At 42.7% G+C, this 26,233-nt stretch overlaps 1 protein-coding gene across 2 annotated transcripts in view; it reads right to left on the reverse strand.

Annotated features, from left to right (window-relative positions):
• Positions 1-26,233, reverse strand: part of LOC110951761 (protein tyrosine phosphatase non-receptor type 14) — a 69,026-nt gene that overhangs the window by 14,596 nt on the left and 28,197 nt on the right. For both annotated transcript variants that reach the window (XM_051960959.1, XM_051960958.1), the window contains exons 4-14: positions 13,143-13,240; positions 9,920-9,987; positions 9,518-9,588; positions 9,147-9,234; positions 6,949-7,037; positions 6,731-6,818; positions 6,394-6,476; positions 5,907-5,967; positions 4,715-4,793; positions 2,920-3,377; positions 1,165-2,478 (exon numbers count right to left, since the gene is read on the reverse strand). In XM_051960959.1, the coding sequence (XP_051816919.1) occupies positions 1,165-2,478; positions 2,920-3,377; positions 4,715-4,793; positions 5,907-5,967; positions 6,394-6,476; positions 6,731-6,818; positions 6,949-7,037; positions 9,147-9,234; positions 9,518-9,588; positions 9,920-9,987; positions 13,143-13,240 (2,497 nt within the window). The remainder of the gene's footprint in view (positions 1-1,164; positions 2,479-2,919; positions 3,378-4,714; positions 4,794-5,906; positions 5,968-6,393; positions 6,477-6,730; positions 6,819-6,948; positions 7,038-9,146; positions 9,235-9,517; positions 9,589-9,919; positions 9,988-13,142; positions 13,241-26,233) is intronic.

A 26,233-nucleotide genomic window follows, 5' to 3' on the forward strand; every position in this document is an offset into this window, starting at 1 on the left:
AAGTTTATGTGGATTATTACAGTGATTAGCCCTCTGGAATTCAAAACCCAACAGCAGGTTTAAAAGGCGGGATGTTTTTTTTTTTTAAATGGCACCAATAAATCTCAGCCAGAAGCTGCAAAACTGAATTTTCCTCTTTCCAACAGTACTAGAAGTACTTATAGTACTGTTCAAATGTTTGGGGTCACTGAGAAATGTCCTGATTTTTGAAATAAAAGCTTTTTTTTCCAATGAAGATGACATTAAATGAATCAGAAATCCAGTGTAGACACTGTTTATGTGGTAAATGACTATTCTAGCTGGAAATTTTTAATGGAATATCTCCATAGGGGTACAGAGGAACATTTCCAGCAACCATCACTCCTGTGTTCTAATGCTACATTGTGTTAGCTAATGGTGTTGAAAGGCTCATTGATGACTAGAAAACCCTCATGCAGTTATGTTAGCACATGGATAGAAGTGAGTTTTCATGGAAAACATGAAATTGTCTGGATGACCCCAAACTTTTGAACCGTTGTGTATCTCTGATGTTACCATCGGAAACTTTGACCAAACCTAAGCTTAAAATCAACATATTTCATGAAAGTCTTGGTATTCTACTGGTCTTGTTTAAAAATTAGCCACAAAAAGAAGCATTTGCAGTAAAGATTCTGTAAAAACTAAAATAAATCTGTGCTCCTAAACGCAACGGAGAAATCCTCAGTGACTCCGCTGCAACATTTACAAGACAAAAATTCAGAGACTATAAAGCAGAAGCGGCATATTAGTAAAACATCTACAGTATTCCATTTATTTTTCAGTATTGGTAACATCTGGGGGCACTCGAGAAAAATGCAGATTGCAACATCATTTAATATTTGTAAAACTAGTAATTAAAAAATCTAACTTTTGTTTTCTCTTTTTCTGTAATTATTGACATTATAACTTTGTCCAACAGCACTAAAGATGTTTTGATTTCTCTCCACTGCTCTTCATGATTGTGTTGTTTCCACAGAGGAGCAGAACTTTCTACTGTAGCTAAAAATCATCCCACTGTGACAGAAGCAAAAAATGCCCAGATAGTATTTCAGGTTTGGAGGACAACCAAATGACACATATTATTAAGAACACATTGGTACTGTCGTGAAATAAAACCTAAATGTCAGACAGATGAATGAGTCTTACCCTTTGAGCGAACTCCCTCTCCACGATGCTATCCTCTAAGGAGAACATCTCCGACACCGGCCTCTCTTTGACCGGCTCCTTCCTCACCCTCTCCTTCACACTGGTCAGATCCGGTTCTGAAATGGAAGGACCCAAAACTCCTCCGTTCACCCCGCTCTGATCCCCTCTGGTCAGTGTCCCACCACCACCTGCACCACCACCCCCACCGGCTCCAGGCCCGCCAGCACCCTGGTTCTGTCCAGTTTTGAGGGTGCAGCCGTGGACCTGGTTTGGGTCCGCTGGTCCCTGGCTGCCCTGCGGTGCTTGGTTGTGGTTGTGGTGGTGAGTGTGGTTGTGATTGTGACTGTGGGTGCGGATTTGAGCGTTGCCAGGCTGCCGAGGAGGCCCAGGGTACTCTGGAGGGGGTTTGTTAGGCAGTTTGGCCAGAGCAGCTTGGAGCTGAGCGCTGATGCTAATGTCCTCGTTGAGGCCCGGGATCTGAACGTCCAGCTCAGGCCTCTCCTCTTCCTCCTCCTCCTCTTCGCTCTCGCTGCTGTGTATGAGCATGGTAGCGTTGGAAAGAGTCTTTTGATGCTGGTAGGCCACCGGTGCAGGCGGCACAACAGAAGCCTCGGGCGTATTCTGGGCGGGCATCTGCATGGGCAGCTCCTTGGGCTGCTGAGGTGGAGGTGGAGGCTGAGGTTGGGACTGAGGAGTCTGTGGCTGGGGCTGAGGGATGGACTGAGGCTGAGAGGGCATCACGTGTTCTCTGAGAGTATTCCTCCGATGAAGAGGAGCGTTCATGCCCTTCATCACCAGGCCCTCCATCCCTCCTCCTCCTCGCATGCTGCTGATCACCTCCATGCTGTGCCTCTTGCCCAGAGTGGAGCGGTGCTTAGCAGCTGCAGTTAAAGGCTCGCTAACTTCCTGCAGCGACTGGTGCACCACAGCTGAGCTGTCCGGCTGGAACGTCTTGACCGACAGCTGCACCATGCGGGTGACCAGCTCCGGACTGCTGCCCCCGATGCAGCGGTGCCGGTGGCTGGCCAGGTCCGGCGTGCTGGTGGCTGGCCGGAAGGAGCTGGAGGGGTAAGGCGGAGGAGGACGCGACATGTGGTTCCTCAACATGTTAGCCGTAGCAGCGTAGCTTCCCATGTTGGTCCCCTGCTGTTTGGTATTTGCCAGCTCAGGCGTGCTGACAGTATGAGAGATAGAACTTCCTACGCCTCCACCGCTGCCCGGACCTCCATTCACACAGGGGGAATGACAGGGGCCCTGGCTGCTGGCTGGTCCTCCCTGATGGGGGCCGTGGGACACCGGCTTACTGTAGCTGATCTGCAAAACAGAGTCACAAAAATGAACTGTGTGAGATGTATTGAAACCATCCATCCATTCTCTATACACAGCTTAATCCTCACTAGGGTCATGGGGTGCTGGAGCCTATCCCAGATGACTCAGGGTGAAGGCAGGGGACACCTGGACAGGTCACCAGTCTGTCACAGGACTACATATAGAGACAACAAGCACACTTGCATTCACACCTATGGAAAATTTAGAGTGACCAGTCAACCTCAGCATGTTTTTGGACGGTGCGAGGAAGCTGGAGAACCTGGAGAAAACCCACACATGCACAGAGAGAACATATAAACTCCACGCAGAACGATCCCAGGAAGGCTGGGATGTAAACCAGAGATCTTCTAGATGCAAGGCAAAAGAGCTAACCACCAAGCCACTGTGCAGCCCTATTGAAACCAAACAAAGAGCATTTCTCTGTACCTGTGGTGCGTACGGTCCAGGACTGGGGCCCAGGTTATGATAAGGGCCCCTCTCCCTCATCTCTGGCTGGCTGTACACCAGAGCCTCGGGCTGCCGGTAAGCACAGGCGTTGCTGATGTTCAGGCTGCGCAGCGACTGGCTGTGGAGGTCGTGGTGAGCGGGAAGCATGCGCCGCTTCTGCCGCATGACGGCATCGTACTCGGGCGTGGGCCGGTAGGATGGAGCGATGATGGCGCTGTGGCGGTGGCTGGGGATGTAGTCGGGCCGCATGAGCTCGCTGCCGGGGATGCTGAGGTTGGAGGACATGGGCGAAGGCGGGACGAAAGTCTGGGAGCGGTTGAGGGAGCTCAGGCTGGGGCTGCTGTACATGCTGCCGTTGGGCACGGTACCGTTTCGGAAGGTCAGGTCCACCAGACTGGTCTCCGACTTGTAGTAAGGGTCGTCATGGAAGATGCTGTCTGCAGAGCCAAGGAAAAATGAAGAATAAATAGGAAGAATGATGAAGTTGCAAAAAGGTTTGAAGTATGTATACACAACAACAATATCACAATCTGAACTAGAAAGGCATTGAAAGCAACGTTATTGTTCAGAGAGATAACCAAAAATAAAATACGACGCCGTACAATACCACACGACATGATAAGAGAGCCTTTATTAATCCTGCATTCGGCAAATTTACATTGATATGGCAGGAAAGGAAGGAATGAAGGAAGGACTAAAGGAAGGAAGGAAGGACGGACGGACGGACGGTACACATCGTACCATGCATAAGCACTAGTTCAGATAGCAAATAAATCCTCTGAATGTGGAAATACCAATATTGCACACATAAATAGCATTGTTCAGAGAATGAACTGTTAGATTTCTAAATTCCTGACGGTCCTTGAACTACTCTTCTGTGACATGCCGTCTATTGCATCAGTGAGCTTAAAATCTAGGCCTAAAATTGTGACATTTAATCAAAATGACTTTATTCTACATGTCTCAATATACATATGTTTTTCAAATCAGCAACAACAGACGATTTATACGAAACAGATTCTTCAAAAAGCAAAAAAAATATCCAACTCCTTGGTGGAACTGTGACACCAGAAGTGATTCAGCTGCGATGAACAGTCATGTGGCAATAATGCAGAAACCTTTCAGCTGAACTGCAGGCTGTGCTTCCACAAAAGACAACACGGCTTTCCAGTGCTGTAGTTCAACTTTTATAAATGCCAAAGAAACAAACAGTCCTTGTGGCACCCTCAAGCAAAAACGATCATTGCTGGTTTCTGGTTTCACAGCAGCACCAACCACCTACGGAAAACCAGCGAGAATGTTGTTCCTTTTTACTGCGCCGAGCATTCTCTCGTGTGAAACTATCTCAAGCCCACAAGAAGACAGACGCGCATAATCTCGCCCCGCACAAAAACGGAGCAGAGTGCGATGCCTGAGGTCACACTGCAGAGTGATCTCACACCCACACAGAGCAGCACACCCAAAATGTTTTTCCACTCGCTCCGTTTTACTGTGGAGCCGACATGAGTGGAGCTCCTCGGATTATAAGGCAGCCCGAGTGTGTGAAGAAGTCAATGAAAGAGCGGAACACAAATGAGGTCACCGCTGTGCGCCCCAAACGCCGGGCTCTAATTGGCTGGGAGATTGTTAAAACACAAATGGGCTGTGAGTCACACGCCTGATGGGAAAGACACAATTAGCCGAAGTCGAGTGTTTTGAGTTACTGTCAGGGAGAATGACGCTGTGGTTAAAAGCAGCGAGGAGGAGGGGGTGGAGCCGAGTGTGTGAGCGTTACCTTGAGAGCTTTGTGTGTCCTGATAATGTTCTCCATACTGGGAATGCACCGACTGGAAGTTACAGGACTGAGGCCGCGGCTGGATGAGGAAACAAATGTGATAAAAACACGGTTAAAGTGTGACATTGGAAGCTTCTCCAAATAAGCCTCTGAACCTCGAAACTTGCAGTCGCGTTTGAAGGCCGTTTTGGCTCATTCCATGGAGGACACTTTACATCCCACTCATCACATTTCAAATAATCCACGCACAAAATACTAAAACATGTAGGTTTTGTGTAAATGTAGTTGTCCTGACACCTAATCTTTAAAAAAACTAGGAGAAAAGAACGTTTAATATTGACTCAGCTGCAGCCAACAGTCAGTCTTGTGCCAAAAATTCAGGGACTTTTCTGCTGAACTGGGCTGTATTTACACCGAGCAGATCGCAGACAAGAGTGTAAACAACTTTAAACTGTAAGCGGCAAAATATTTCTAACATGTAGAGCCACCATTTTGCTTTCCAGCATCATCACCAATTGTGGGGAAAAATCCTGTATGTGTTTATTTCAGGTTTGTTCAACTTTTGTAAAAATAAATTAACAATGAAAATAAATCCTTTATGATTTATGGCATTATAACGATTTTATACTCCATAGAGGACATTCTGCTTCTAGTCATGGCTGTGCTGCTTCCACAGAGGTGCAGGACTTTATACTGCAAAGAAAATGAGCCCACAATGAGTAAAAACACAGGATAGACTATACTGTATCACAAAATTAAAGCCATTACTTCTTTTTCTTATCACATCTACAGTACAGGTGACAGGTGTTTGCCAGATCTGCAAATGACCAAAGCTGTCCGTTCTCCAGATCGTGATCTGAGCTCTCCAGTGGTCTAACTGAACATGCATTGTGCCACATTTAGCCTCACCATTGTCTGGCCAGCAGGGAGGGAGACGCAGAAATCACTGCCTTCATTGTCGCGCCGGAAATCAGACCAAGCAACACCCTTGCTAACTTTCCAACAACACCCACCACACCGCCAACACACGTTAAAAACCCGAGGCACAATTAGGAGCCGCCCCGATCAGCTCTGTAACCGTTTCTATGCTTCCTCCCACATTCTCCCTCTTTCTCACTCATTTATGGAGACCAGAGGCCGTAATAAAAGACCATAAAGCCACTTCAGAGCTAACAAGCACTCCTAAACATACCAGAGAGAGGCGGTGGGTCCAGGTGGGTCTCCTCCTGATCGGCGCTGGGGAGTGAGTCGGCCTGCAGAGAAACAGCGACGATGCAGAAGATGATTCACAAACTACGAATCATCAATTCCAGGTTAACATTATGTAATTTGGCATCACATGTTTGCACAACCTGAACTTCATTTTAAAAGCTAAACAACAGACAGTAAGTGCACACTTCTGTTCAAAAGTTTGGGCTCAGCATAAAAACTGACACTTTTATTCAAAATGTTCCTCTGTACCCCTATGGACATATCCCATTAAAAATCAGCCGTTTCCAGCTAGAACAGTCATTTACCACATAAACAATGACTAGACTGTATTTCTGATTCATTTGATGCTATCTTCATGGAAAAAAAGTTGCTTTTCTTTAAAAAAAATCAGGACGTTTCCCAGTGACCCTAAACTTTTCAACAGTAGTGTGTTCTATTAGTAGCAGCTGCACGGCCTCGAGACTCACTCTGCACAGATCTTGTTCTGTTTGTAGAATTTGTGTCTGGCCGTGAAAAGACGAGAAATGTACTTGGCCATTTCCATATCCTCCTGCGGGTACAAACACAGAGAGAAAAACATTGATGCTTTAAAGCGGCACAACAGCTCTGTTTACGGAAGCCTGAATTTCCTTCGTAGTTGTCTTTCTTTTGTGTTTAAATTCCCACTTTAAACCTTGTAAGCAGCCCCTGTGTGTGTGTGTGTGTGTGTGTGTGTGTGTGTGTGTGTGTGTGTGTGTGTGTGTGTGTGTGTGTGTGTGTGTGTGTGTGTGTGTGTGTGTTTTTCAGCGCAGACACAACACTCACCATGTGAAAAATGATGGTGTCGTCTCGGTTCGTTATCTCCACTGTGATGGCTGCCTTGTTGTGTGCGATGGTGCCAATGTCCTTCCACCTGTCACACACAGACACACACACACACACACACACACACACACACGACAGTTGAAGTCTCTGAATCGGCATTTTGGAAATTTTCCTGGATATTCGCTCTCGAAAGGGGACCAACAAAAGGAGAGTCTCACTTGTGCAGCATGATGGTTCGGCCGTTTCTGTGTTTGACAAACACTCCGATGAACGACACGCCGAGGAAGACGTCGTTGGTGTAGTTGTCCTGTGGAAGTAGACAGAGCATCATAAGCACACAGTGGAGTTTTCTCACCACCAAAGCAGCCGGTCGGCTTTACAGAGCTGTAAGGAAGCTCAGAGAGATGAAATAAAAAGTTTTACAGGAGAAACAGCTGCCAGTCGATCAGCAGACTGCTTCTTTATGTCCTCATTTTTGATTCTAGTAACGAGTTTTGATTCATGTGCATTTTACAATCAAAACAAACAATGCAAATATGATGACAAATCAATGACTTTCCCATAAGCTCTATAAATGTGTGTGTGTGCTCGACTGAGAGATAGAAAACAGACTCAGTGAACACATCAACAATGCATTTATTGCACAGAAGGCATCCTCGTTAGCTTCTGTGGAAAAAACACTGGTGCAGTGAGCAACATTAAGCATTGCAATGAAATTACTGTATTTTTCAGACATTTATGTGTTTCCTGAAAGAAGAAATGAATGAATCATCTGCAGCTATGTTTCACTTTTTGCAGCAGAAAATGACTACAAGTGGTGCTGATTCAGTACATTGGCATGTTTGGAGTCCTGTGATTCACTTTTTTTTTATTTAAGAGTTCTTTTATTAAAAAAGAGATGCTAAATAATTGTTAATAAATAATCAGTTTTGGGTCCCGTTTGTCTCCTGTGACTTCTCACTGCTATATAAAGCCCTGCACCTCTCACTTGTGCAGTTAAGATGCCATAAATAATAGAAATAGAAAAAGCAGAAAGCTTCATTTCTTTGATTTTATGATTATTATTTTAGAAAAATGGGAGGGAAATGGAATAAACAAACACTTCTCATTTCTAGGTAAACTGGTGGTTTCATGAGCGTTCTTAATTGGTTTCCTATCTCTGTGTAAGTACAGTAAACAGTTTAGCCAAAAAGTCCCTGCATTCTTGTCCTCTGACTGGAAGTCGCAGCTGAGTCACTAATTGCTTCACAGTTGTGCCGAGAAGTGCAGAGGTTTCTGTTTTTGTAGAAGACGGTTACAGCAAACGGTTTACCTCTGGCAACTTGTGAAATAAGGCGTGTGGAATAAAGTGACTGGATGATTCTATGCCCTGATCCAGATAGCACTGTGCGTCACAGAGGAGGAATCTGATTGTATCTTCTTCTTTTGTTTGTTTGTTGTTTATAATGTCTGGCTCTGATGAATTGTGTAATTTTTGTTGACTTTCTAAAGACAGAATTCCTTTGAACTCCCCCTTAAAATGGCCTTGTTGGGTAAGGGTGATTTATGGGGCATTTCTAGTAAGACAATCCATTTACTGTCTTTAAAACCCTTAAAGTGAAGGCACAAAGAAGATTTTGTTCTAATTTTTTTCCATTCCAACAGTTTTGATAAGTCAGGAATAGTTGTGGTTTTACATATTAGTAGATATTTATGGACTCTGCCGTAAAAAACACGCAAATTCTATTTAGCGACACTTCTCATTTTGATATTTTGGTCGATAATTTTAGTAAAATATGCAACAATTAGGGTCAGTGCATATATGGAAAACAGTCGAGACTAGACTAGAAGACACGAGAAAAGAAGCGAAGAGAAAAGAATACATTTTATGATAGAATAGAACAGAACAGAATAGAATATATTTGAATAGAAGAGAACACATTTTAATAGAATCGAACAGAATAGAATACATTTTAATAGAATAGAATAGAATATATTTGAATAGAAGAGAATACACTTTAATAGAATAGAATAGAATAATATTAATAGAATAGAATAGAATAGAATAGAAAAGAATAGAAATACTTTATTAATCCCCAAAAGGAAATTCGGTTACAGTTACAGTATCGAACAGAAGCAGTGAGCAGAATAAGCAGAAATATCCAGTAAGTCAGGTGAAAAATAAGAAATATAGAAACAGCTGAAGTACAAAATGCAAAACAAAGTTTAAAAATGACTCGAGCAGAAACGTACGGTGAAATGAGGAAATGAAAATGTCCTGCAAACAGCTGTGCAGTTTGGTGGGTGTGATGGGAAAGTGGTTTTAGAATGTGTCAGAAGTCACATTTGAGCTTTTACAGCCAAAACATTTCCTCTGGGGGTCCCTCAGACTCCTGAGGGAAATCTTGAACCTCATGGAAACCCTTGTGTGTCGTACCTTAGCAGCAAAGCTCTCCTGGCCAAAGCCGTCCAGTTTTTCTACCTCCTTGATGTACAGCAGCTCTGCTTCAGCCGGCTGCATTCGACTGGAGACCAAAGACGGACACAGAAGCAGATATTAGAGATCTTTTGTCTCTTTTCGGTCTTTTTCTTAATCTTGTTGCACGTACACTCACCGGCCACTTTATTAGGTACACCTGTTCAACTGCTTGTTAACACAAATAGCTAATCAGCCAATCACACGGCTGCCACAAAGAATTAAAGCAGTTCTGAAGGCAAAAGGGGGTCCAACCTTTTACTAGCAAGGTGTACCTAATAAAGCAGTCAGTGAGAGTATATACAAACGGTACACAATGTAGCCGACAGTACCAGTGACTCTTGTGCTCCTCAGCGACCTTCTGGGTCCAATCTTCCAGCACCTCGTCTACATTAGGCCAGTTCTGAGAAAAGACAAAAAAAGAGGGAGAAAAAAAAACATTTTAAAAAAAGAGATGAAGGAGGAAACTACCAAAACATGGAAAGACGAGTATCAGGTGATTAATGGAGGATTAATGACAGGCAAAGTGCTTTTTAAGCTGATATATTTGGCATCCACTTGATGTTAATCTCAGCTCACGATTCTTCCCTGTTCGTTGTGTTTTCTGCCTGTCAGTCGGGTATGCAGAGGGAGGAGGATCGCAGATGACAGAAGAATGTGTGCCTTCAGGCAGCACATACATGCAGACACACAAAGTCAACTCGTATCTGAGCAGGGAAGGCTTAAAGACTCACCACTGGGAAGAGAACGTACTCCCTGAGGAAGTCCTGAGAGCGGAACTGAGTGAAGTCTCCAAAGTCGGCTAGAAATGACAAACATTTAAGATCATTTAGACAAAAAAATGACGTAGCTCACTGTCACTTGTATCAGTGCAACACTTTATTTAATGTAGTGTTTTTATACTGCATTTGAAGTAATAATCACTTAAAACTCAATGTTGTTACTCTGCTAAGGAACGGAGTATGTGATAATCGTTTGTCTGTCTGTCTGTCTATTAGCAACATTACTCAAAAACTGACAAATGGATTTGGATGAAATTTTCAGGGAAGGTCAGAAATGTCACAAGGACCAAGTGATTATATTTTGGCAATGATGCAGCTTATAGTCTGGATCCACGGATTTGTTAAAGATTTCTGTTAGCGGCTCGACATCACTGTAACCATGACAACAAGTGAACACTACATCAGCTGCCAGCTGACGATCACATGATTGTGATTCTACTACAAATCCACCACTGAGGACTTATCAGGACTGATCTGTCAGAAATGATACAAGAAACAACTGATTAAATTGTGGGGGTGTTTCTGAGTCCCATCAATTCCCGCTGCCTGCTACATATTTAGATCATGTGATTCAGTATCCGTGCATAACACACACATGCATAACACACACATGCATAACACGCCTGTGTTCAATGCAAGGTCATTTTGTTTGTGGGTGCATCTATATTAAATGGCCACATTCTATGTTGCTGTGATTTCTGATCATCAAAAACTAATAAACAAATGCTGCATTTCTGACATATGAGGGAATGAGCAGCCTTGGAGGAGGACTGCACTCTCTGAGAGCTTTTCTAGTTTCATTATGTTATTTGAGGACAGGTCTGTCTTGAGAATGAGAGCCCGTATCTTAATGAGTTTACCTGTATAAACAAAAGCGCAATAAAAAATAACGACAACCTTTGCATTATAAATTGACATTCTATTTGTTATTTTTTTGGAATATGCTCCTGTTGGACTTCATCTAAAGGACTTTAGCTGCCCATTTAGTCCAACTATGATTTACAGAATAATACACTCAACAAAAATACAAACGCAACACTTTTGTTTTTGCTGCCATTTTTAATGAGATGAGATCTAAAACTTTTTCCAAGTACACAATATCCCCATTTCTCTCAAATATTGTTCACAAATCTGTCTAAATCTGTGATAGTGAGCACTTCTCCTTTGCTGAGATAATCCATCCCACCTCACAGGTGTGCCATATCAAGATGCTGATGAGACACCATGATTAGAGCACAGGTGTGCCTTAGACTGCCCACAATAAAAGGACACTCTGAAAGGTGCAGTTTGGTTTTATTGGGGGGAGGGGTTGCCGATTGTGGCCTGTGGAATGTTGGTGCCTGAACAGTGTAAACCGGGATTCATCCGTGAAGAGAACACCTCTCCAACATGCCAGACACCATCGAATGTGAGCACTTGCAACAATATTTGAGAGAAATGGTGATATTGTGTATGTGGAAAAAGTTTTAGATCTTTGAGTTCATCTCATAAAAAATGGGAGTAAAAACAAAAGTGTTGTGTTTGTATTTTTGTTGAGTGTAATTATTATATCAGTTATTATTACTATAATTTCTGAAGAAATTGGTGTGAAATATCAGGATTATCACAGCCATTCCAAACAGCAATTTGGAAACATTTGGAGATATTTTTTACATTTTGTTTAAATAGCACTGAATCACAGCATAAATCATCTCATCACAGAGAGGTTGAGACCTTACTAATATTATATTATCAAGAGAAAGAGTTTGAGCACTTTGAGCAGAAACTTACCACAAGTTAACAACATAAACAAGTTTTCCTTGTTATAAATAACAGATTTTGATATCCAGACTGACCATTAAAATTAGTAAGTAGCTAAAACTTGACTTATTTTGAAGTTTGAAAGTGTTATATGATATTTATGTGGAGGAAACTGGCACAGATGCCACATTAGGGGGTAAAATTTATTATTTTTTCCCCTTCATTTTGTGTACAATCTTTACTCCTCCAAACCCAATGCAGTTTCTGGTTGTTGTTGTTTTGCATTTTTCCTTATTGTTGGCTTATTTATGATTGCAATACAAAATACTGCAGCTCCATACAAAACTGATGAATTATTATTTATGGTTGGAACAATGATGACGCCATAAATAATAAGAAACATACATTTTTGTAACTATATATTTCATAGGAACTGAAAAAGTGGATTCAACATGTACAACATTTTTCCAAGTTCCCACAGAAAAGGGCGACTACAGACTATATTTTACTGCTAACATTTTCGTGTGCTTTCATACTTGTCTCCTATCTGCAGCCTGCAGTTCATCTGAAAAGTCCCAGAATTTTTTTCACTTGACTGTTAATCGAAGCCGAGTCACTGATGGATTCCTGGTTGTGTAAAGGAGCTCATAATTTTTAGTTTTTACCAGAATCTGGTTAGGTCAAATAATCTATTTTTGTTTTGTTTTTTTAAACGAGTCATGTAAAATACAGTGACTTTAGTAAAATATCTCAAACGTAAGCATAGAACTGGATGCATTTCCTGACATGTCACAGATCAGCAGTCCAAAATTCATTAGGAAGTTAAAAATCTGATATTACTTTCTGTTTTTATAACTAAATAGTGTAACTGTGGCATTTTTCAGGCCCACACTGGGGCTCAGAGGGTTAAAAAACTAGCCAATTCCCGATTTTTTCCACTGTCATTTGGTATAAACCTCGCAGGAAATTGTGTACTTTACTGCTAAGTATTACATAAAATAATGTATACAGTAAAGCGACAGTCTCCCCACCTGCACAGCGTCTCCGCACCGTACTCAGTGTCCCAGATTGTGCTACCTAAGTGCCGTTGTGGGACAAAAGGAGGCCCGGCGGAGGATCCTTGCCTCCTGACAGATAAGAGTCTTCCTGATGCTGCTGAGCCCAGCCTTGGAGCTGGTGATAAGCTGTGTGTTTACATTCCCTCTGGGACACAGACGGCACCCAGGAACAAGAGCGAGAAGATGGACTGAGGCTGTGTGTGTGTTAGCACTGATACCATAGGAACTCAAGTGGACTGGGTTCTCCCTGCGGTATGCAGCCATATAAGGCAGCGAAGTCAAGATGACCTGAGAAAGTGTGAGTTTGTGCTCACTGCTTCTCCCTGTCTGTCTGCGAGATTATTCACATGAGATGTTTGTTCGTGTGTGCGTCTTACCTTGTACTGCTAGGCCAGCTAGTCTGATCCCCTGCTCCACGGCGCAGTGCAGACGTCCATCCAACACCTCCTTCTTCACCTGCAGGTAATACTGGTACCTGCAGAGGAAACAGGGGAGGAAGGTAGAGATAAATGTATGAGATCTTTGAAGTAAAAGTAATGACAAACACTTTACGTCTCTCGGTCACTGCTGATGGTGTAAAGCAACAAAGCACATCAATTAGGCATAACATTATGACCGCCTGCCTAATATTGTGTTGGTCCCCCTTTTGCTGCCTAAACAGCCCTGACCTGTTGAGACATGGACTCCATTAGACCCCTGAAGGTGTGCTGTGGTATCAGACACCAAGATGTTAAAGGCAGATCCTTTAAGTCCCAGAAGCTGTAAGGTGGGGCCTCCATGGATCGAACCTGTTCGTCCAGCACATCCCACAGATGCTTCATTGGAAGCTACGTAGCTCCATACCAAAGCCCAATATGTTAACCCAGCCTCCAAACTCCTCAGATCCCAATATGATGGAGCATCTGAAGTGGCCTGATCCATGGAGGCCCCACTCCACAACCCACACGACCCAAAGGATTGGCTGCCAAAGGTCCAGCACCAGACACCACAATACACCTCCAGAGGTCCGGTGTCCAAGTCATGATGGGTCCAAGCATGAGGGGGGACCTACACAATGTTAGGCAGGCGGTTTAAATGTTACACTACCGTTCAAAAGTTTGGGGTCACTTACAAATGTCCTTATTTTTGAAAGAAAATACATTTTTTTCAATGAAGAGAATCCAGTCTAGACATCGTTAATGTGGTAAATGACTATTCTAGCTGGAAACGGCTGATTTTTAATGGAATATCTCCATAGGGGTACAGAGGAACATTTCCAGCAACCATCACTCCTGTGTTCTAATGCTACATTGTGTTAGCTAATGGTGTTGAAAGGCTCATTGATGATTAGAAAACCCTTGTGCAGTTATGTTAGCACATGGATAAAAGTGTGGGTTTTTATGGAAAACATGAAATTGTCTGGGTGACCCCAAACTTTTCGAACGGTAGTGTAAATGTAGCTCATAGTCTTATGTAGCCGCCTTCATGGCTGCATTCTTTCTTGCAGCTAAACTGCACCAAAAGTATGACTAAGTGGGTGGCAGCACCGTCCCTGTTATTAGCTTCCTCACCAGAGTTTGGTTGGTGGTATTTTTCCAACACTGTCTCCGAACACCATTTATGTAAAATCGAGATGGAAAACACGATGGGTTCCAGTTTGACACAACAATCCACAGGAAGTAAGTTGCACATTTGCAGCTGAAAGACTGCAAACATCTTCTGAGAGACGTTCAGGTCCGCTTCTGTTCTGTGCTACAGAAAGTCTGCGTCAAGACAGTGCTGGCAGCAGCATTAGCTGGCTAAAACAATGCCAGAGAAGCCTGTTGCAGAAGTGAGGAATGAGTGAATCACCTCTATTTGAAATACCAGTGAGTCATTTTTGACTTGAGCGGAATGCCAAATGTATACCAGTAGGGGCTAAACATTCTGATTTTATTGGTCTGTAAATTTGCAGCCAGCAGAGAGCATGTTAGACAGAGCTGACGCGCCGAGGACTGGGTTTAATCTTAGGTAGAATCAACACAAGCTGGACAAAAGAGGAGCATTATAATTGCTGTGCGAATGTGAGGCGAACTGGGACTCATTTCGCTGCGGTTTGGGGCAGTTATGGTTTTGCCAAGTGTAAGCTGATATGATGACACTGCTCAGATTGTTGCAGCCTTCACAAAATGTGGTGAAAGTCCCGAAACCGAGAGGCCGAAATACGCCGAAAGTTTTTCTGAGCTCCTTTTGTCCACTTTTAGCCGTGGTCCAGCGGGATGTTTGTCTTCTGAAGAATGGAGCGGCCACACAGGAGGAAAGAGGGGAACTGTCAGGGTGACCGGGCTCAGCTGCAGAAAAAGTCCGCACACCGTTTCCTGTTTGCTGCCATGGCGACCGCAGGCCCAGTCTTTCCAATGTGAGCTGTGAGACACCTTTTTCTGACGTCCACACAAGCTAATGCACACAGCCAGAAGGAGGGTTCATGCCAGAGTAACCAAACATCTATGTGGAAACCACTGAGCTGCATACTGAGCTGCATGCTTAGTCATTCCCCAACTCCTCCTCTTAAACACAAGCTCAAAAATACACTAAAGTTGAAGTTTTCTTCCACTTTTATGCCATTTGTAGAACCTGCTCTCGCCCATCCTCTTTATTTACCGCCTAAAGTTTCAGCTTCATGCCCTCCATCACCTCCTTTCATGTTTCATACCCCCCCCCCCCCACACACACACATTCTCTCCACCACTTCTTCATGTTCCTTTTCTTTTTTGAGCTCCCCTCAGCGTACTCCCGGGCCTATAATCTGACCCCGCCCTCCTCCCTCACCCTGTCATTACACCCGTTGGCTTAGCTGCCATTCCGTTCCCGTGGCAACCCTCTAATTAGCCAACCCCAACCGCCGAGGCTGCAGCGAGGGGGCGGGGCCTGATGCGGTCTGGAAGGAGGAGGGGGAGGAGCCTCATGGGAAACAAAAAAAATGTAAAAAAACAAAAAAAAACTTCAAATGATTGTGGACTTTGTTTTCACAAACTCTCCATGTTTTCCCAGCAATCTCCGTATGGGGTCTGGGGAAATGTTGAGGTCGACAGCGGTCGGTTCTCATTCTGAGGTTCAATGGTAACGACATGATGGTGTTTATACAGTTGCGAGGCCAGCGGTGGAGAGGCGGACAGTAAACTGTTGAAATAACTTTGAGCAAGTGAAAGCGTGACAGTAAGAGGCAGTAAAAGTCGTCCTCGTGGGAGAGTCCGCGTTACACAGAACAGCCACAATCACATCTTATAGGGCAGTGGTTTCCAACATTTCTGACTTTTGACCCATAAAACAAACCTCTGTCTATCTATGACCTCTTTTAGCAAGTTGTGTTTATCTACAGGTTAAAAAAAACTGACAGCCCTTTACGACAAAAATATAAATAATTGCCCTGATTTTGTGTTGAAAGACATGCTTTTATGTCCTGTTAACCCTATAACCCATGTCATTTTGTTTGCACTGTTACATGGCTGAAGTCAGTAGCATGGCCCACTTACATGAGGCCAAATCATCCATACATCCATTATGTATAAACCACTTTATCCTCACTAGGGTCGTGGGGGGTTAGAGTCTATCCCAGCTTACTTTGGGTGAAGTCAGGGGACACCTGGACAGGTAACAGTCTATCACAGGGCTACATATACAGACAAACACACTATGACAATTTAGAATCACCAATTAACCTCAGCATGTTTTTGGACTGTGGGAGGAAGCTGGAGAACCCAGAGAAAACCCATGCATGCACAGAGAGAACATGGAAACTCCATGCAGAAAGATCCTGGGAAGTCCGGGACACAAACTGAGGATCTTCCAGCTGCAAGGTGACGGTGCTAACCACCTCTCCACTGTGCAGCCTGATAGGAGAACATCTGCTTTTTTATTAATTGTGCTAGTGTAGTTAAAAAATATTACCGTGCCCAGATCTGTGCGCATATTTCAGTCTCAAAGATGTCTAGACATACCTGTGAACCACAGCATGTTTAGAACCGGCTCAGTCACATCTATTACTGAGAAATGAGATTTTCCTGAAAAACATTTTCTTTTTTCATGTTGGCTCACTTCTCATATCATTTTTAACATTTTTTGCTAAAGATAATGAGTTTATAAAACTGCACGCTTGACTGGACGTATGACTACTTCAGATTTATTTACTTTTGTGTGAAGATTTAGAATGTCAGTGATTTGGTCTGAAACCCCTAAAAACTCTGCCTCAGTGCACATTAAAGTTTAGCTAACTATAACACAAAACTCTGAATGATGCATCAAAGCTATAAACAACACTGACAAGCACAAGGAAAGTCGATGTAATGTTCCCAACAGCATATAAAGACTGCATGCTGCACACTGAAGGATTTAATTCCAGGAAGATTCATTCATCAGTTCAGAGATCAGTTTCAGGTTCCGTCTTAGTGTTTAAAAACAATTAAACATGGTAATATTTTGCAGGCTGTGATTTGAAATGGCTGCAAAGTGAGGTACTACCTTACATTGCAAACTCATTTACACAGATAACCATTATTAAACCATTCAAAGTTCTATTTTAAATTGTGTTGTAGGTCCAAAAGTCTATAAATAACCAAATGTTGGAGACACACAAAGCATCACGGTGAAACAAGCACACATGAAGCAGAATAAAGCAGCAAAACAACAGTAGAGATTCTTGTACTGAGCTGAAATGCAATGAGTGTGGATGAAACAGGTAAATAACTCTAATAAAATACTTTGCTTTTTTAAATTCTTAGTTTTCTGGGGGGCGCTAACCCTAACTGCACTTTGGCAATGCAATGTGGGAGGTCACAATCAGTCTGTTTATAAATGCATGGAGGCCAGCAGTTTTAAGGGGAGGGACTCACGTGCGCACGCATCCGTAACAGCTACCAAAACAGAACAGAGAAACTCAGATTACTGTACAACACACACAGATAGGACTTCATTTGCTGCTAAGGACACCATCACTCCACAATATCTTCACACAGGAAAGTGCTCCAGAGGGTCATCAAGGTTGCCCAGGGGATTATGTTGAACATAAGTTAAATAGTTTTGAGATGCATTTTTAATGAAAAATAAGTGAATTATCTTCATTGAATCATGATCTGTGAGATAATTACACTAAATATTATTATTAATGGTGTTCATAATGAGACATAAACAATGTTTGTTGGAAGCTTTTGGTTTCTGACATTATTAGGATAATAAAACATGCCCTGGAACATCACTGCTGTTCCTGAGAAACAAACCTAACAGGAGGGTTAAAGCATTCGTAAGACTTGAATGTGTTACAGTCCTGACTTGCATGCCTGCACGTATTTGTGCACAAAGACGTCCTTATTGCAGCACACACCTGGCACGTACGTCAGAATGACATCACGGTGCTGTAATAGCAGGTGAAAACACAAACTAAAATGTGAGGTAAAGCCTCATTACTGGGAGTTTCTGGTGACATTCTCCGTGGCAGAGCGCTCTGCTGGCAGTCCAGGCGGCCTCACAGGCACAAAGAGCCCTTTATGTGCCCACGCATGTCCAAGACATGCTGCCAGATGTCCAAGTGGCCCGGACAACAAGCCTGCGAGCATATGTGCATGCATGCATGAATGTGGGTATGTGTGTACATGTGCCTGGACCCCTCCTCCACCCCCACCACCTCCTCTGCAGTGGTATGACCCTGACCACCCCCTCAGCCCCGGGATGGGTCCAGACGGTTTGTGTGGGAGGCAAGAGGATTTCACTTTGAAATATGTTGAATCAGCAAGGGGCACAACAGAGTACAGCTGTGTGTGTGTGTGTGTGTGTGTGTGTGTGTGTGTGTGTGTGTGTGTGTGTGTGTGTGTGTGTGTGTGTGTGTGTGTGTGTGTGTGTGTGTGTGTGTGTGTGTGTGTGTGTGTGTGCTGGCGATAACTAGCTGAACCAAGCTAGGATTTCAAGGCTGCTGGTGCCGTTAGCCTTGGGGGCTGCTGAGGCCAGCTGGCCCCGCTCTGGTCAACAGGTCTGCGTTTAGGTTCCTCACTTTCTCTCTCCAGTATAGTTTTCACCTCTTTCATATCAGTGACACACAGAGAACAGAAGGTTTCTACCACACACACTGCCTACATCTCACCTCCTGTGAGAGATGTGTTTGGTGAGCAGATAGACAAGATCTACTTACAAAAAGTTATATTCAAAAGTTAGTGGTCACCCAGACAATTCCATGTTTTCCTTTTATCCATGTGCTAACATAACTGCACAAGGGTTTTCTAATCATCAATGAGCCTTTCAGCACCATTAGCTAACACAATGTAGCATTAGAACACAGGAGTGATGGTTGCTGGAAATGTTCCTCTGTACCCCTATGGAGATATTCCATTAAAAATCAGCCATTTGCAACTAGAATAGTCATTTACCACATTAACAATGTCTACACTGGATTTATCATTCATTTAATGTCATCTTCATTGAAAAAAAAGCTTTTCTTTCAAAAACAAGGATACTTCTAAGTGACCCCAAACTTTTGAACAGTAGTGTAAATGTTGTCAGATATAAGTAAATATTACAACTTTTATTTACAGAACATGATGCAGAAAAATATCCTTGTGGTCATATATTTAAAGCAGGCACAGAAATCAAATCTTCACGTTTTACTGGTTGTATATCCCCAGCTGTACATCGTTTCAAGTGGTGCTCTTCAAATTTTCAGTAGGGAACACAAAAGTTATCAGTGCAGCCCTGAAATAATATAAAGAACTCTACCCAACATATGAGAAACAACATACAAAAAGGCAGACTTTAGCCCCCCTGTACGGGTTAATTTTCACAGCTGGATGGAGGAGGGAGACGACGTGGAAGCAGAAAGAGATGAATGGATGGACAGGAAGTCTCAGGTTACATATCAGTCCAACACTGAGCTTCAAAGACCACATTACACAGCTCACATTACTCTGACAGTAAAAAAATATAAATAATAATCATGTCTATTTTGTTGCACCAATGAAAGTGTGATCTTTTTCTGTACAAATGTCATCTTGTTTCCAAACATTTGGCCTGTAGTGTACGACAAATATTTGACTACTTTCTACTACTGATTTTTAATTGGCTTCCACACTTTCTGCATCTAAACACAGCCAAAAAGTCCCTGAATTTTTATCACATGACTATTGGTCGCAGCTGAGTCACTCACGGATCCCCAGTTACGTCACAAAGAGCCGAATTATTTGTTTTTTACAGAATCTAGCTATTGGACATGGTTCATTTTTGGCAAATTATTCAAACGCCGTGAAGAACAAAATGGTTTTGAAGAAATGTCATCATTCAAAACCAAGATTTGCTCTCCCAACCAAATGGCACATCATAGATGAGTAGTTCAAGGACTGTGGGAAAGTTAGAAATCTGACAATTCTTTCTGGTTTCACACATTTTTACTGTGATAAAATGAGGTGATTTTATAAAGACGTGTTTTTCAAACCCGCCAGCAGGTTTTTGGGGTTAAGAAGGTTAATTTTTTTTTCAGTAGCTTTGTTCAACATTGGTTTGGTGCAGAGACAACGAAAGCGACAAAGTAAACCAAAACCCCTTGAACTGATTTCCTCCCCACCGTCCCCTCTCCGGTTCCCTGCTTCATGACTCACGAAGGATATTTTAGTGTCAGAAACATGGATAAATATAGATCAAAACTACAATAAGAAAAAAGAGACACAAAATGACAAAAACGGTATAAACGGTGACAAGACATGACAAGAAAAAGACAAAAAGTAGCGAGAAAGAGAAACAAAATGACCAAAAAAGAGACAAAATCACAAAAAAAGAGACGAAACAGCAAGAAAAAGATACAAAGCAACACAAATTGGCAACAAAGAGACACAAAACGATAAAAAGAGACATAAAATTACATAAAATGACCAGAAAAAGAGAAATAAAACGACAAAGAGAAATAAAACAACACATCCCAAAACCCACTAAATCTCTGTTTTCACACACAAGTATAAACAGGCTTTTCGATGCGGACACATAAATATGTATAAGTTCCAGGAAAAAAAAAAATCACATGCGGGCAGCAAACCACATAAATAACAAGGTAAAAACCCAAAAGCCGAGTGTTGCTGCCAAACTTTTACTTTCCCTGCCCTCACTTGTCTCCCTCTTTACCTCTGTCACCTTTTATCTGCCTCCCTCCCCCCTTTTTTTCTTTAGGCCAGGTGTGTAGAAAAAAAAAGATCCACTTCACTGGATCTGCCTCTGATCAAAACTCCAGATGATAAATTGTCTGCATTTTAAAGTGCGTTCATTCACATCCTCTCAAAGGAAAGCGCTGACAGCTCACAAGAGGGAGATTTAGTAAAGCCTATGATTAGCGGTAATGGGTGATAAAAATGTTGTGAACTTTCATTCATCCACTATCTATGCCAAGGGTATTCAAATAAAATTCAAACAGGTCCAGTCAGAGAAAATGTATTAAAGCAAAGGTCCAGAACATCATGATGTTTAACTTGAATTAGTGTGATAAATGTTGATGTAACCTAGTAGTTTTATTAGCGTCTGTATATAATCAATAACTGACCGTCAAATCAAATCAGTACGATTAAAAAACATTGTGACAACATTTATTAACAAATAACTTTTGATGTAACTGTACATCTTAAAATAAAGTGCAGAACTTGGAAAAAATAATGACTGAACAAACTGAACCAACTTATATACATCTGTAACAATACCTAAATCTCAAAAAAGGCAAAAAATTTAACAATTAAAAAAAAAAATCCTGTCTTATATCACTCTCCTTAAAATAGGAGCGCCCGTCAAATTTAAAATCCCAATTTACTGATGACAGGTCCGGGTCTGTATAGACAGTGTCTGGGTCTGGATCCAGACCACGGTCTGCCAGTTAGTGACCCTGGTCTATAAACCGCTCAATCTTCGTTAGGGTCACGAGGGGCTGGAGTCTATCCCAGCTGACTGAAGGTGAAGGCAGGGAACACCTGGACAGGTAACAGACTATCATAGGGCTACATGTACAGACAAACAATCACACCTACGGACAATTTAGAGTCATCAATTAACCTCAGCATGTTTCTGGACTGTGGGAGGAAGCCAGAGAAAACCCACGCATGCACAGGGAGAACATGCAAACTCCACGCAGGAAGATCCCAGAAGGCCGGGACGCGAACCAGGGATCTTCTAGGTGCAAGGCGACAGTGCTAACCACCACTGTGCAGCCCTATGTTTTGAACTTCTTCTTCAAAGAGAAAAAAGTCATGGAGATTGTTTTTAACTTACAAACAAAAAAGAAAAAGAGGAACGGGGCTCTCAGAAGAAGTTTGCCTCGGGGAGCGCGTACGTTCCTACAATGTGGAGCATTGTAGCCGCTCTGACAGGGCTGCAGCTGGAGATTCTTGGAGGGGGGAGTGTGCGAGGAGGTGTGCGAGTGTGTGCATATGTTTTGTAAACCAGACGTCCCCCAACCCCCTGTTTCACCCCCAGCACTTCTGCTGGGAGGAATGTGTGGTCCGCCTCCTACGCCAGACGGCCCTGCCAACATTCCTGCCGAACAGAAGAAGCAGAAGAAGAAAGACGAGGAGGACGAAGCGACGCCGGGAGTGAAAATGTGGGACTAAAGATGTGGAGATGATAAAAAGGGTGACACCGTGTACAGGGATTTTTAGAAGAAGAGAGGGGGGCTTGAGAAAAAGAGAAGACCATTGTTTCCTAAATTGCCCCTAAGCCCCCATCATAACCCCCTCCAACCCCATAACCCCCGTATACACACACACACACACACACACACACACACACACACACACACACACACACACACACACACACACACACACACACACACACACACACACACACCATGAAAGCCCGCAGGGGATTCCTGGAATACCATCCTTTTACCAGAGCAGATCCTGGCTTCTGGATAACAAAGCTGCAGACACACACTCTGTCTAGATCTCCTAAATGCAGCGCTTTCAGTTGAATTCGTGCCTGGTCCTGCCTCTCAGAAATATCAAGGAAATTCAGCAGGCTAAACGGTTAACGCGATGACACACGACTCCGGCATCAAAACACCGAGCCGTGACCTGCAGTCGACCTTTCCCACATCCAGCCACGAATTCAGCGGCTCGGTGTGAGGCAGACCTGCAGAGTGTGAGAAGGAATCGGAGACGGCAGAGCGTCCGCTGCACGCTGACCCCTGCATGTCCCCTCCACAGCCGCCCATTCACACTCCTAACACTCCAGACCTGTTTGGACACACACTGGGGAACGAGGGAAGAATGGCTGCTGTTCATCGCGTCAATTAGGTACCAACGATGGCGATTTGACGCGACGCAATTAGAAAATCACAAAAGGTTGCAGTTTAGGTGTTACGTTATGCAGCATGTCAGCGGGAGCGTAACCCTCCTTTAACCCTTTAGTCCTCTTTTGAAATGCATTTTATGTGTTTTTAGTAGTGGCGGGACACGATTAAAAGAATGAATCTAATTAATTACGGGATTTGTGATTCATTCATTGCATTAATAGTGAGTTTTGACACAATAAGAAAAGTTTTTCAATTCAAATAAATTTTGGTTGACAGCATCAATAAACAGACATATACACCAGGTCCTCGGTTTACGACGTCCTCAACTTACGGCGTTTCACATTTACGTTGCCATCTCCCGTAATTTTATTAAAAAGTCTTGTTCCATCATTCTGATGCACGACGTTTGCGACGTTAAAACAAATTTCATGCGGGAACTAATTGGCAAGCGGAGCGGACAAATACGTCGTCAAGCAGCGCTATAAGAGGAAGACAACTTTCTTTACATTTACCGGTTGTACGCCACATTGGATTGTGCTAGATGAGCGACATAGGCACCTATGTACATATGTGAGTTCTAACTTGCAGCGAAAAACGTGTTACGTCACACCATAGAAATGGAATTCAGATGTAACTCGAGGACCCCTTTTGTACGTGAATTTAAACAACAAAAATGTTTGCTTCATTTATATTTATCTGCATTTTTCATCTGTCTACTCCATTCACAGATTACTGCAAGTTCAACATGAAATTACAGCGATTATATTCACCATTTTAACATTTTGTAAACTCAAATACTTTCAATGTCTTGAAAAGTGGACTATTTTGGGATGGGTGCACCGTTCGCTGGTACCAGGACTGTCGTAGCTAACACTAAGCTAACGTTAGCTCTGGTGCTAACAGCAACATGTTTTGCATTGAGGTGATACCGTCAGCTTGAAGTGCTGTGGTGATAAGAAATTTACACACAACCACACTTTCATTCAAGCTGCCAAATTTTTAAAAGAAAACTTTCCGCCCAACAAACTCAATGCGGACTCGTCTTCAGTCAGAGTTCACCAAAGCTTTTTGTGCACTGATTCACCGTGCATCTTCTTCGTGACTGCAAACAGAGTACTGGGTTGGAGTGTTCATCAGTGCTACCATGAACTGAGCAAGGTGTGATTAAATGCGCTATTTTTTTTACCTTATTATTTCTTCTTTAATAAATTAATCAAAATGAATGAGTTAAAGTTCCAGTCCTAATTTGTAGAAAATCACCTAATTTATATCCTTCATAACAGGAAACCAACTACAAAAACAAGCAGAATCAACTTCAGCTATTCAAATGTGAGTTCTGGTTTCACTGGAAAAAGCGACCAAATCTCAGCAAAAAATTGGGACATTCAACCTTTTCAAAATTTTGCCAAAATCCGAAAAAATCCAGCAGTCAACGTCACAACAAAGACGCCATGACTGACTCAATTGCAACAGTCAGTCATGAGACAAAAATTCTAGAAATTTTAAACTGAACTCGGCTGAACTGCAGGTTGTGTTTCCACAGAGCATATAAGAGACAATGATGGAAACAAATTAAATGTACATAGTGAAACATCTATAGTACGGTTGTCAAACATACAGTGTACAAACTGGTACCTTTTATCATGACACTGTCTTTTGTTGCACGTAGTTCGGTAGTTCAAACAGAGTGACACACACTAAACCCATACTAGTCAGCTCTCTAAGTAATCATCACAGTCACGTACACACGTGGACAAAATTGTTGGTACCCCTCAGTTAAAGAAGGAAAAACCCACAATTCTTACTGAAATCACTTGAAACTCACAAAAGTAACAATAAATAAAAATTTATTGAAAATTAAATAATCAAAATCAGCCATCACTTTTGAATTGTTGATATACATAATTATTTAAAAAAACAAACTAATGAAATAGGGCTGGACAAAAATGATGGTACCCATAACTTAATATTTTGTTGCACAACCTTTTGAGGCAATCACTGCAATTAAACCATTTCTGTATTTGTCAATGAGCGTTCTGCAGCTGTCAACAGGTATTTTGGCCCACTCCTCATGAGCAAACAGCTCCAGTTGTCTCAGGTTTGATGGGTGTCTTCTCCAAATGGCATGTTTCAGCTCCTTCCACATATGTTCAATGGGATTCAGATCTGGGCTCATAGAAGGCCACTTTAGAATAGTCCAACGCTTTTCTCTCAGCCATTCTTGGGTGTTTTTGGCTGTGTGTTTTGGATGGTTGTCCTGTTGGAAGACCCATGACCTGCGACTGAGACCAAGCTTTCTGACACTAGGCAGCACATTTCTCTCCAGAATGCCTTGATAGTCTTCAGATTTCATCGTACCTTGCACACTTTCAAGACACCCTGTGCCAAATGCAGCAACGCAGCCCCAAAACATTACTGAGCCTCCTCCATGTTTCACCGTAGGGACAGTGTTCTTTTCTTCGTATGCTTGGTTTTTGAGTCTATGAACATAGAGTTGATGTGCCTTACCAAAAAGCTCCAGTTTGGTCTCATCTGTCCAAAGGACATTCTCCCAGAAGCTTTGTGGCTTGTCAACATGCATTTTTGCAAATTCCAGTCTGGCTTTTTTATGAGTTTTTTTCAGCAGTGGTGTCCTCCTTGGTCGTCTCCCATGAAGTCCACTTTGGCTCAAACAACGACGAATGGTGCGATCTGACACTGATGTACCTTGGCCTTGGAGTTCACCTTTAATTTCTTTGGAGGTTGCTCTGGGCTCTTTGGATACAATTCCAACGATCCGTCTCTTCAATTTGTCATCAATTTTCCTCTTGCGGCCACGTCCAGGGAGGTTGGCTACTGTCCCGTGGGTCTTGAACTTCTGAATAATATGAGCCACTGTTGTCACAGGAACTTCAAGCTGTTTAGAGATGGTCTTATAGCCTTTACCTTTAAGATGTTTGTCTATCATTTTTTTTCGGATGTCCTGGGACAATTCTCTCCTTCGCTTTCTGTTGTCCATGTTCAGTGTGGTACACACCTTTTCACCAAACAGCAGGGTGACTACTTGTCTCCCTTTAAATAGGCAGACTGACTGATTATGAGTTTGGAAACACCTGTGATGTCAATTAAATGACACACCTGAGTTAATCATGTCACTCTGGTCAAATAGTTTTCAATCTTTTATAGAGGTACCATCATTTTTGTCCAGGCCTGTTTCATTAGTTTGTT

This window comes from Acanthochromis polyacanthus, chromosome 16 (genome assembly GCF_021347895.1).
Source record: "Acanthochromis polyacanthus isolate Apoly-LR-REF ecotype Palm Island chromosome 16, KAUST_Apoly_ChrSc, whole genome shotgun sequence".
Classification (NCBI taxonomy): Eukaryota; Metazoa; Chordata; class Actinopteri; family Pomacentridae; genus Acanthochromis; species Acanthochromis polyacanthus.